Source organism: Phyllostomus hastatus, unplaced genomic scaffold, assembly GCF_019186645.2.
Source record: "Phyllostomus hastatus isolate PE091 unplaced genomic scaffold, TTU_PhHast_1.1 phas_contig_148, whole genome shotgun sequence".
Taxonomy (NCBI): domain Eukaryota; kingdom Metazoa; phylum Chordata; class Mammalia; order Chiroptera; family Phyllostomidae; genus Phyllostomus; species Phyllostomus hastatus.
Window position 1 is genome coordinate 16,250,917 of NW_025333607.1, and position 12,321 is coordinate 16,263,237.

A 12,321-nucleotide genomic window follows, 5' to 3' on the forward strand; every position below is an offset into this window, starting at 1 on the left:
CGGCGAACGGGACCCGTGGGACCAGCGAGTGTGTGAGCGCACAGCTGCCTGTGGAGGTTGGAGAGGCACCCAACTACGTCCAGAAGGTCCGGGCCGTATATCCAGAAAGCTCCTCCGTGTGCCTTACGTCCCTCAGATCCTAGGGGCTGGAGGAACGCCGGAGGCCCGCATTTCTACCTCATCCGTGGCATGTTATAATGAATTGGCGATGGTCTGTTTCTTAGGGGTGTATCAAATAATGGTGCATCTTAAAGTCAAGGGTGTTTGAGGTTCAGTGACTAAGAGCTGCCGTGCACAGAAGGCCTACTAAGTACCAGAAGCAGCTGCCCCGGGGCCTCCTTTGCACCTGTCACTGTCACACCTTTACAACCCCAGGGGGTGGGCATTCTCTTCTTTATCTCTACAAGTGAGGGAACTGAGGTCGGGTGCAACCCGGCCACAAGGCCAGTAGTGGCCAAGCCAAGGTCTGAGTTCAGCAGGAAGCAAGTTCAAGGTCGACGAGGCAGCTGTGCTAACTTACACAGAGAGAGCCAAGTGGCGAACCCACCCAAGACCCCATTTCTACAACGGCCAGAGCTGGGACCGAGTTGGGTCTGCCTCCTTATCTCTGAAGCCACCTCTTCCCTGTCGGCCTCGGAGAGTCCATTGGTCGTTCTCCTTATTTTGCTCACTGGGCCTGTCTGTCTGTCCACTCCGTGCTCAGCACGCCACACCACGCCATCCTGCCTTCCCAAATAGACGAATTCTCCGGAAGAGACCAGCTGAATCCCCTACCAATCAAACGTATCAAAACGTTGCAGAAGACACGGTCGCCATTAAAGACGAAGACCAAGAGACTGGATAAATCACAATATTTTTTTTTTGTCAACCAAAAGCAGAGATAAAGGCTGAACGCAATGGAGGCAAGAACAAAGCCCCAGGGTTGGCTGCCTGGCTTCAGGGGCATTTCCTGTGGTAGGGAAAGAATGCAGAGCTTCTGGGTGTGCTCTCGCGTAGGAGAGGGAGGCACCGTTTCATGGGTGTGCTGCGTCGTTCTGCAAAAGGGCAGGAAAGTCAGGCTCTCCATTCCCTGGTCTCCATTTTAGGGCCTCTGTTCTTGGTGGAAATTAAAATCCTTCTTTTCAATAAAACATCACTGATAGGAATAGCAATATCGACGTCCTCATGTGCCACGGGGCAATAACAATCAATAACAGGGCAATAAACTTCCTGGGATGCTTGTGAGCATGTAAAATATTTCAAGCTGCCCTGGCTGGCGTAGCTCAGTGGATTGAGTGCGGGCTGTGAACCAAAGCATTGCAGGTTCGATTCCCAGACAGGGCACATGCCTGGGTTGCAGGCCCCCAGCAACTGCACATGGATGTTTCTCTCTCTCTCTTTCTCCCTTCCTTCCTCTCTAAAAATAAATAAATAAAATCTTAAAAAATACATATTTCAAGCTGTGCCCGGCACACAGTAGGTACCCAATGCAGGTCAGCTTCCATCAGCGTCATCATCACCATCATCTTCATCTTCATCTGGAAGACTGGGACGAGGCAACACAGGGCCAGGCGAGCCTCGCTGCCTTGGGCACAGGTGCGATCTGACCCAGCCCCGGTGCCCTGCTTGCTAACGAAGGTGAGTCGGCCTTCGTCTCCACACATCCCCCGGCCCTGAGGCTTGGAATTCATCGACCCTTCTTCTGGTGGCTCAGTCGGACTCTCCAAAGGGAAACGCTCATTCATTTAACCAGGGTGTACTGAGCAGAGACAACGCGCTCGTCTCTCTAACAACAGCACAGGTAAGTCCGAGCCGGCGCCTGTTAGGGGGCAGCTCCCAAACCAAGGAGGAAGACAGGACAGAACACAGCTAGCATTTACGAGCTGCAAAGAAGAGAGGCCACGAGAGAGAGAGATGGATATCAGCCTCTCGAGAGAGCGCGGGAGAAAAGCTAACTAACCACGGCTGGGAAACTGGGAGACGGTTTCTGAGGAGGTGGCACGTGACTAAACCGCAAAGGATGTTGAGAGGTGTTACAAGACGGATCTCCAGGTGGGAGAAACAGCATAAACGAAGGCCGAAGGGCATGAAGATAACCTGCCCCTTTGGGCGAAGGCAAAGAGGGCGACATGGGAGGAGGGAGGGTGGTTGTTGAGATTCAGCGAGAGGAGGGGCGGAGCAAGGAGGAGGGGCCAGACCCTGAAAAGTCCGCCATGTTACCTAAGACGTCTGGGGTCTTCCCTAAGGAGGCTAACTTCCCAAGGAGGGGCTACTTAGCTGTCTAGACAGAGCTGGACAAGGTGGCTGACCAGCCACGCCGGTCTCTTTTCCCAGCCCCTTACGCAGCAAAGGTCCCCTCAGGAACAGTCTGAGTGCGCAAGGGGAACAGAATCCTCGAGTGGAACCTACAAGGACAAGAGGGAGAGGCAGGTCCCAAGACATCCCAGGCTCGTGGGAGTGGTTTCTAGAACGCCCATTTTTAATCCTATTTTAAAATGTCTAAAATATCTCCTTTCCTATCTCATCGTCCATGGCGCGTTAGGACGACTCAGTGATATTTCTTTCTTAGCGGCACATACAATAAGGTGCATCTTAAAACCCACGGTTTTGAGATGCGATGCGTTAGAGCCGCCTCCCAAGTGCCAGAGCGCAGCGAGGTGCTTTACACCTGCCGCCCTCCATCTTCCACGCCCCTACGGAGCGAGGATCGTGCTCACCTTTGCCGGGGAAGGAGCTGAGGCCCGGTTCAGCAAGGCCGGCGACCACCCAATGCGGATTTTCCCGAATACCGAAGAACATGAAGCAATTCGGATATTGCAGGGAAGAGGTGAAGGGGGTGTGTGTGCTGGGTCAAGGCCACGAAGGCAGCGCAGGACGGAGGGCGGGGTTCACACTGGAGCACGATTCAACCCCCACTTCCAGATGTGAGAGGTTAGGAAAAACACAAAAGATAACAAACAACAACCAAAACAACAACAACAACAACCACCCATTTGTGGGCAGAGCATGAGACGCCCTTCCAAATTTCCCTAAAGAAAGGACAAAGGCAAGGTTTGCCGTCTAAACAGACCCGTCAGGGAGCCCCGTCCTTGCATGTTGTTCAACTTGAAACAGCCAGAGAACATGAGAGAATTCTGAGGTTAAAAAGTGATCTCGGTTGGAAGAATCTCGAGAAAGAAAAGTGCGCCACATGGTTTCAGACTGACAGTGGAAACGTTTTGTGTATCTCTGGCCAGAGGCACCTTTCAGCGAGCTGTTGGGAGTCTGAAAAATGGAATCCACCCTCCAGCGGAAGGCTTCCCGAGGAGAGCGAGCACACCTGGGGAGTCCAAGGCCTCTCTCCAGGACCCTCCAGCGCCGGGAGCGCTACGTCAAGACAGACGGAGGAGCTGTTTCCAGACTCTTCCATGCCGTCTCTCCGCTGGCAGCTCACCTTCCTCCTGAGCCTGCAGAGGCGGGTGGGAGTGATGGGGAAGGCGGGGCCGGACCCAAGTCCCACCTCCATGGTTGGATTTAGCTCCACTAAGCTTCTAGAAATGCCGCCCGACTGTGCTGTCATCTCTGGGCAAAGGCCTGGGAGTCCAGGGACCTCCTCGGTTCTAGCCCAGATCTGACGGTGAATCAACAGTGAGTCATCAGCCCTGTTTTCACATCGCCTCGTCCTCTAGGAATGCTGATCTGTCATTCTCTGATATCTTTATGCGGAGGATGCCGTGAGGACGGTACATCAGCACGTTTGCATCAGGGAGACGTCATCCTACCGAAGGCGCAGCTCCTGAAGTCGGCCCCAGGGGCCGCTGTGGAGTCACGGAGGGCTCCAGGACCCTCTGGGAGGCCAAGTGGTCCCCACCTGCCCCTCCTGCTACAGAGCCCAGCCTCCGTGGTGGTGCGGAGTCCTCCTCCGGAGAGGCTCGAAGCAGGCCGGCCTCACTTGGCAACAAAGACGGCCCAAATGCTTGGGTTATAAACAGTATATTTCTTTGAGGGTTTTTTTCCTAGTCCTTGAAAAGTAAAAGAAAGAGCAGAGAGGAAATCCTGACAGAGAATGTGGCCTAAGTTAAACGCAACCACAATTAGACACTAGAGTTAGTACAAGCAATGATGCAATAAAAATGCAAGAATTAAAGTTGGCCTGTTGTTTGTTAATAACTCAGTCATTGTGCAAAAGCTGAGGGGTTTCATCTGCCTTTGATCTCTCCCTCTGTCTCTCTGTTTATCTTTCACACACACCCACACACAGAGAATCTTAAAAAATAAAACCCTGAACGTTAAGCAAAAATACAACTCTGTTCCAGCAACTGCTAAGATTTTCCTTCCCTGGGCAAGCGGCCCATCGGCCGGCAATTTGTGCTCAGAAAGGCATACCCACGAATAGAATCTTAAGTCGAGTTTCTCCAAAGCACAGCGCTAATGGGATTCGTTCTATCTACGTCCCACGATGTCACTGGGGAAATCGCAGAGGACACAGACATGGACAGTGTTGGAGCTCTAGTGCTTGACCTGCCCGTGAGACGGTGACGCAAGAAACCTCACTGTGACGTTTCGGGCTGCGAACTGCAGTTTATCTAGTTCAACGGGATGGGATGAACCAGCACGGTCACTGGCTTTCTTCGGTTGCCTGGCTTGGAGAAGCCACTCTCCACGAATGTGAATTGCTTATTTTCCTTGCAAGGAAAACCCAAGATAAGTTCTCACTTCTCTTTGTTCTGATGGACATCACCTTGTTGCTGACTGAGTTACTGATGGGTGGCGGGGGGGAGGGGGGTGGGGCACACCTTTTCTTGGGCTAAATGAATGGGAAGCTTGGGTGCCTCTAAGTTAGGTGTTTTAAGACCCTTTTTAAAAAGCCTACACTACACAAAATGGTCCAATTCATACTCCTATTTAGTTAACATAACTTTCTGATTATCTTTCTGTGGGATGCTCTCATTTTAATGTCCTTTTGATCACAGATATTTTATTTTTAGGTGATTACTTTCAAAATGGTATTACTAGCAGAATTCAGTACCCCCAAAATAAATACCGGGCTCACCAAGGCCTCTCCATGTGGGCGTTATTGCCACGTTGGGCCGGATAATTATCTGGTGTGGGGGAGGGGGAGGGGGGTGGCTCTGTGCATTGTGGGGTGATTGGCAGCATCTCTGGCCTCTCCCCACCACATGCCTATAGCACCTCTCCACGCCCAGTCAGGACAACCAAAAATATCCCAGGACTTTGCCAAATGTATCCTGAGGGAGGAGGGGTGTGTGGCATGTGTGTGTGGGGGGGGGGCGGATCACCACAGTTACAGCCACAACCAGTGCCCGACTTGTAGCTATGAAAAAGGGCACGACAGAAAATGAAACTTTTGGTTTCTCTCTCTTTTGACTCTCCAAGCCTCTACGGACTGTAATTGCCAATCACTTGACACCTTGTCTGGTTAAGGAAGTTGCTCTTGCTGAATTTCTAAAGCCTGGTGCAGTGTCTTTTGAAGAGATGTGTCTTGAACTTCAGATGGGTTGTCAAAAGAAGGAGAAATCCTCCCAATCCCACTAGGTAAACTATCCGGAAACCGAAGCACCAGCCCGCTGCGAGCCTTAAACTAACAGCGTGTGAAAACATCAATCTGAGTAAATTCAAAACTAATCAGACTCCTTCTTTAAGTGTTGACGCAGTATTATTTATATCCCATAAATACCTTTCTTGACTAAAATTCATCCTAGGAGACTGGCAACTGGCCAGTTCTATTCATATTTACTGTATTTATATAGCACGCTGGGCCAAGGATAATATTTAAGACAAAATACGCCTGAAGGCATATACAATATCTCTTATATTTTTACTTTTAAATTTCCACGTTGCTAAAAATATTTAGTCTGAACTGTATAAAATGTCCCACCAAGGGCTATCAGCAATCTGTAATGATATATAGCTCATTGAGTATAATTAGAGCATATTTGTAATATTTGAGCTGCGGTCACTCCCTGAACACTATAAGCTGGTGGTAAAAAAGGAACCAGTGATCTTTCCCATGCCTTCGGCTCTGAGGCTCCTGACCCTCGCCGAAGTCACCGCAAGAAGTGACAGGTGACTTCGGCGAGGTCCCTCCCCACGGCCACAGCCGAGGTCCTGAAGGGGAAATGTTGGTGCAGAAGTCGGTGCTGTACTTTCAATTTGCTCTTTAAAAATATGGTGGAGTGATTTTCTTTTTTCTTCCTTTTTTTTTTGGAAGGGTTTACCATATTCCAGTATAACTAGAGAGTGCTGGAAAATCAGTTAACCTACTTTCTATAACATGGGCCACAGCCCCCGCACAGTACGGTCAGGTCTGCAGTTCGTATGGTTTCCTGCTCCTAAATCTCCATGCACGAGCCAGGCTTGAAGAAGCCTGTATATATTTTTTTTGTATGAAAGCTGATAGTACATATTTTTTTTATATTGGGCTTGTTAGAAGTTTTAATTTTGGGGGTGGCTAGGGGTGGACAAGAGAAGGGCCTCTGCCCGCTGACCTTAGAGGCCATCTTCTGAAATCCTAACACTGTGAGGATTTTCCTGCTGGGCGATGACCGTGAACCTGGGTCAGATCATCTCAGCCCTCTGAGCTTTCATACGCTTGGAAGGACAAAGAGTCAGCAGCTCCTTGGGCCACTCGCTCCCCCCACACCAATGTCACGATGTCACGACGGACTCAGACCTCCTCTGCTAAAAAGCGCTGGCAGCTCACTAGCGCTTTTGCAGGCAACTGGCCTGCAGGGCTGACCTGGTCAGGTTCTGTATAACACACTGGTTTGTCTGCCCAGATACCGGCAGCAACCATGCACTTGCTGGAGAAAGCAAACTGACTCAACCCCCTGTTTGGTCTCAATGGTTTTGGACTAATTACAATGAACGTTCCTTGCCTGAAAAAATCTCCTTGGCTCCACCCTAGACAAGAAAGCTCTGCTCTCCGCAGGGCATAACCGGGGCGCGGTGTATTCATCGCTGCCACCGGGGTGGATGGTGCCGTGATGACAGCAGTGAAATCCTCCTGCCTGCCAGGCTCCCCCTGCCTCTGCTCTCTGCCCTTGGACAAGAGGAGAAACCACAGCACAAGCCAGGTCGCGGGGAAGTCGGGGCTGAGCTACCCGGATCTTGAGGCTGTCTGGCAGGAGACAGGGCGAGCAGCAAAGCTGTGACTTGCCCAACTAAGAAGAAATATTAAGAAAGGAAAGCTCCACCCCACGACTAGAACCTCGAGGATGAGATGATCAAGATGGCCATGCTATCTGCTCGGGAAAGGCACGGAGACTGTCTCAAGGCAGCACGCATATAGGGCAGTGGATGGGGTGGGGAGAAGTGGGCAACCAATGAAAAGTTTACAACTTGGGGTTTGGACTAAGCAAATGTAGAAGCTTTTTTTCCCCCTTTTCCTTCTTCTTCCTGGTATTTAACCCTCTCAGGTATCATTGGATCCTTCTTCTTTCCTTTCTTTTTTTCTTCTTAAGAACTTGGAACTAATTCTAAGCTAACTGTCCCCCTCCCAACCCCCCAAGGAACTCCCCAATAAATCACTTCACTCCCATGGCTACTGTCTACCAGCTGGTTTTGAAGTCACTGCCCTTGGAGAAGCCGGTTTATTTAGTTTTTTTTTTTTTTTTTTAAATCAGCTGTGTTCTACTCTATCTGAGATTTAGGAATGCACCCAAGTCACTGCAGGAGCCCAGGGCTCAAGAGGGAGAAAAATAAACGCATAAGAAAAATGACCTGCTAGACCGCGAGCTTAAGAAGGCAGGTTTGAGCGGATTCTGGAAAATAACGCGAAGGCAACCCCCCTTCGGCAGCGTCAGAAACAAAGTGGTCCTTCCCAACGCTCCAGGTGACACCAAGAAGGGGCCTTGGCTGGAAGAGCCGGCCTTTGGGGGACACAAACACCCAGCTGTGGCAATAGGTTCAGGAATCGGGGGTTGGAGGTAGGTTTTTCGAGGGGTTTCACCAAATCGGGTTTGTCTGGGCGATGCTGACATTTTTGGGGGGGGGCCGAGACAGTAGGGGAAGCTGGGGGAGCCGTTTGATAGGTCGGCACGGAGAGGGGCGCCTTCCGGCGAGCCTAGCTTTGAGCCACTCTTTTTTAACCCTTCATGCACCAGCTGGACCGCCTCCGCGGCCATCGGGGACCAGGAAAGCAACCCACCGAGATGTCCCTGCCGAACTCGGCCCCAGGGAGCCCCTCTCGGGTGGCGGAGGGGAGCTGACTGCTAGCTGGCGGCCGGGCAAAGAATTTCAGGGGCGAGAAAGAGGGAATAACGCCTTAGAAAGGACGGAGGCGAGGGTGGGGGAAGGGAGGAATGGAGAAAGTACGGTCGAAAGGCAAGGTTTTCAAGCCTACGTTTCCCGAGCCCACAAGTGGAGAGGAGGTGGGTGGGACGAGGGACCGGAGAAGGGGAGACGGAGCGGGGGGACGCGGACAGGGAAGGGCGATCCCTGCGGTGGTGGCCCTTTGGAGAGACTCGGGCAGCGCTAAGCCTCGGGGAATGGAAGCAAAAAAACAGTACTCACTTTCCGAGGACAAGTAAGGCGTCCGGTCGATCTTGTAAACCTCCTTCGCGTAGTACTCCTCGTCGCTGCGCTCCCGCTCGCAGGCGGCGGCTCTGCGGCTCGCCTTCTCCTGGAGCAAGTCCCGGGTGCTGTTGTAGATGGAGATCACCTCCGGGGGCACGTCCTCGGGCTCGGGGTACTCTTCTGGGGGGCTGGTGAGCTTCAGCTTGCTCAGGATCTGCCCGCGGATCGCCTCGATCCTCTTGCGCATGAACTGCTCCATGTCCAGCGTGCTGCAGGTAGACAGGCTGAGCGCGGCCGTGACCAGATGCAGGAGCCCCAAAGCGCTCAGCACACAGTAGTGCATTTTTTTAAAGGTGAAAAAAAATTTTTTAAGTAAAAAAAAAAGTCCAAAAAAAAAAAAAAGGAAGGAAGAAAGAAAAGAAACCAACCAGTCTCAAAGTACAGATCAGATAGATTTTTTTTTTTTAATGCGAAACTTTTGCAAACGACCGAGTCAATCAATGTCCAATGGTGGAGAGAAAAAAAAAAAAGATATCTTGCTCGAATTCCTTTAAAAAGAAAATGCCAGTAGTTCCCAAGGTGGAAGTATTACTACACGACGGGCAGAGGGGAACCCTCACTTGGGGGAGTAAGAAAAAGTTTCCTTGGAGCGACGAGGTTGGGGGTGGGGGGAGAGACGGGTGGCTGTTAGGCAGAAATGAATTTGAGAGGAGGACACGGAGTTCAGTGTGTCAGTTTCGGGCGCGGAGTGGCGGATCTGAACTCGGCTCCTCCGGCCAAGAGGGAAGGGAGGAAGAGGTCCCGGGGCTGGCAGCTGGCGCGCGGGCGGGAGGGGCGCAGCGAGAGCGGCGCGAAGGCTGCGCGGCCGTAATTTATATATTTAAGGCAGGAGCGGCTGGGCCCCGCGGTCCGCTGCGGCGCTGGGAGCAGCGGCGGCGGCAGCAGCAGCAGCAGCAACAGCTCGGGAGCGGAGAAGCGCACACGTGTGTGAGGGTGTGAGTGTGTGTGAGAGTGAGTGTGGGTGCGCGCGCGCGGGTGCGCGCGCGCTGGGGGCGAGCCTGGCGCGCCGCGGGGAGGTGGCTGCGCTGCGCTGCGCTGGGCGCTCGGGACCCGCTCAGGTCGGCGGCGGCCGCAGCGGCAGCTGCCGAGGACGCGAGGATCCTTCCCAGAGCCGCGCGCTGTGGCCTCCACCCCGGCCGGAGCGAGCCGACCCGCCCGGTTACTCCACGTTGCTGCCGCCGCCGCCGCTGGCAAACGCGTCCAGCCTCCAGCTCCCTCCTTCTCCTGCTCCTCCTCCTCCTCCTCTCGCTCCAAACGCCAACCCGGCAACAGGCGACGGGCGGCCGCCGCCGTGGCTTTTTCACCCCCTGGGACCGCTGCGGGGCAGCTTTTTTCCTACGGGGGTCGCGCAGGGCTTCCCTTGGACGCCCACCCTTTCCCGGTTCTCCTGGTTGCTCTGCGCCTTAGACGGTCTCGCTTAGGGGAGGTCGGCACTGGGCACCCTGAAATCGACCCTCCTGCTTTCCGCTTCTGCGGCCAGCAGCCACTCGGCCGGATCCCGAAAGGCTCCCTGGACCGTTATACTAGCTCTGCATCCCTTTCCCCAGCCTCTCCCTCCCTCTCTCCCTCTCTCCCTCTCTCTCACTCCCTCTCTCTGCCTCTCTCTCTCGCTGGGAGCTTCTGGAGCTCCCCTCGAAGCGAGCCGTCTGCTGCCAGCAGATAACATCACGGGCTTGCCTGGGAGGAGAGATTTATAAATTCCCTCCGAACCACGTGTTTGCCTTCAACAAAGTGACGTGCCCGGATTATAGTCAGGAGTCCTCTCGCTCGCCTCGACCACGAGCTGGCCCTGAACCGTGGAGGGGGTGTGTGTGGGCAGGGCGGGGGGAGGCGGAGTGTGCGCCCTGACAACGGTGATTTACGGTATTTACTTTATATAGTCATTTTGGCCCCGTCTGCCGGAGGACGCGCTATCAAGCCTCCCGTTTGAGTTGGTGGGGCTCGCTCACTCCCAGCCTCCTCCCCGCGGAATCACTCGCTCCAGAGGGGAAGTCTCCCCTCCTGTGTGGTGCACCGGACACAAACACACGCGCAAATGGGCATCAGCTCACCCTGGGTGGGGCCGGCCCTGAGGCTGCCTTCCTGTCTCTGACAGTCACCTCCTGCCTTTGTAGTGGAACCCCTCTCCACGGCTCCCGGATGCTGGTCTAGCGCCTGTGTTCTAAGTAGTGATTGTTACGGCCTGTGACAGTCCGGCCCTCCATTTGACTGCAAACCACTCCCAACAGACCCCTCCCTGCTTTTTACCCAGAGCCGGAAGCCTACTGGTTTGTGGAACTGTTGGAATGAATGGGCATCTTCTTCCACTGCTGCCTAGGCCACTTCTGGAGATGGCTCTCTCTCCACCTTCTCCACGGGCTAGACAGTGCCCTGCCGCTCCGTTCTTTCCATCACATCCCCCCGGGAGGCTGGAATGGGGGGTGTGTGACGTCTACCGTCGCCCGTTACACACGGTTTGACGTTTTCTCTTTCACCCTTGTCTGCATGAGACGGATACCTGGAGCGCTCTTGCCTCTCTCCCTTCCTCTTTCCTTTCGCCTTCAGTCGCTCCAAGTCCACAATTGCGTTTCACCACGGCTGCGGCCACGCCGATGGACAGATGATTTAAACGGGAGACTCTGTCGAATCCTCCCCCAATTCAAAGCCTCCGTACGATTCCCTAGTTACATGTTCCTTTCACTGTAGGAAGGTCACAGGGAACGTCCTCTGGCTTTTGAAGTGTGCCCTTTCCACGCGTGTGGGGCCTAGGTGGTTGGTAAGCAGAGGCTGTGTGGTTCCGACACAGCTACCTCGTCTCGCACTTGGTGGAGGGGGGGCAGGCAGGTGTGTGCGGTCCCTCGGTCTCCGCAGCTCTGTGAAGGAGGTACGCTGCCTACGGCCGCTGCTGTTTTGTAGACGAGGAGACTGCTGCGCAGAGGTTACGCAGTGAGCTCGAGGCCGCAGCAGGTGCTGGAGCCGGACTCCGCAGTCAGGGTCCGACGCCTGCACTCGCACCCACCGTGGGCTTCTGAGACGCAGTGGTGCCGGAATGTGCCTTCACAGACAAGGACGTGGGGGCGATGCGCGTTCGCGAGGTGCCAGGTACTCTGTGACAGGTGCAGAATCCCCACCATACGTTCAAGGCTCTAAGGATTTTGCAGAAAACGGTTCAACTCCTTTTCACCCAGCATGTTCCAAATTCCCTTGAACATGCGCCCCCCCTCCCCCTTATTAACATGCATTGGGAGACTCTGGAAAAAAAGGAATTGTTCCAATACCCTTCCAGATAATTCTGAAGGGTGCACACGAATCGGCGTGGGCAGGGGCCTCTCCTTGGGGCCCGTTTCAAATGGGAGCGGCTGGAAAGGACGCCGCTCCCACAGCCGAAGCAAAGTGGACTCGAGTGGCTGAGAGCAGCACGAGGCTGTCGCCCTGAGGTCAGTTTGGGAAGGGCAATGATCTAGCTCTGCGCAACGGGACTGGAGTGACCAGTCTTACCGCTGGGACAACGCCGATGACGTCGGCTGTGGCTCCCTCATGCAGGGAGACCACCTTTTTGGTACAGACACATCACACCTGAGGTTAGGGGACTAAGATCGGAGTGTGGACAGAGCGACGGAAGTCCACCCCCATCACTTCTGGAGACACAGCCCAGACTGTAAACTCTTCTGGCCACCCCCCGCCCCCGGGATGAACATACACACTTTTGTCCACGATTCCTGGTGTGCTGAACACTCGCCGCTTACTTTACAATCCCTCAGGCCCCTGGTCTATTCCTAAGTGGCT

General features: G+C 53.9%; 1 protein-coding gene across 3 annotated transcripts in view; it reads right to left on the bottom strand.

The window, feature by feature from the left end:
- Positions 1-8,839, bottom strand: part of TGFB2 (transforming growth factor beta 2) — a 68,123-nt gene extending 59,284 nt beyond the window's left edge. For all 3 annotated transcript variants that reach the window (XM_045817386.1, XM_045817395.1, XM_045817381.1), the window contains exon 1: positions 8,494-8,839. In XM_045817386.1, coding sequence (XP_045673342.1) covers positions 8,494-8,839 — 346 coding nt within the window. The remainder of the gene's footprint in view (positions 1-8,493) is intronic.
- Between the last annotated feature and the right edge of the window lie 3,482 nt (positions 8,840-12,321).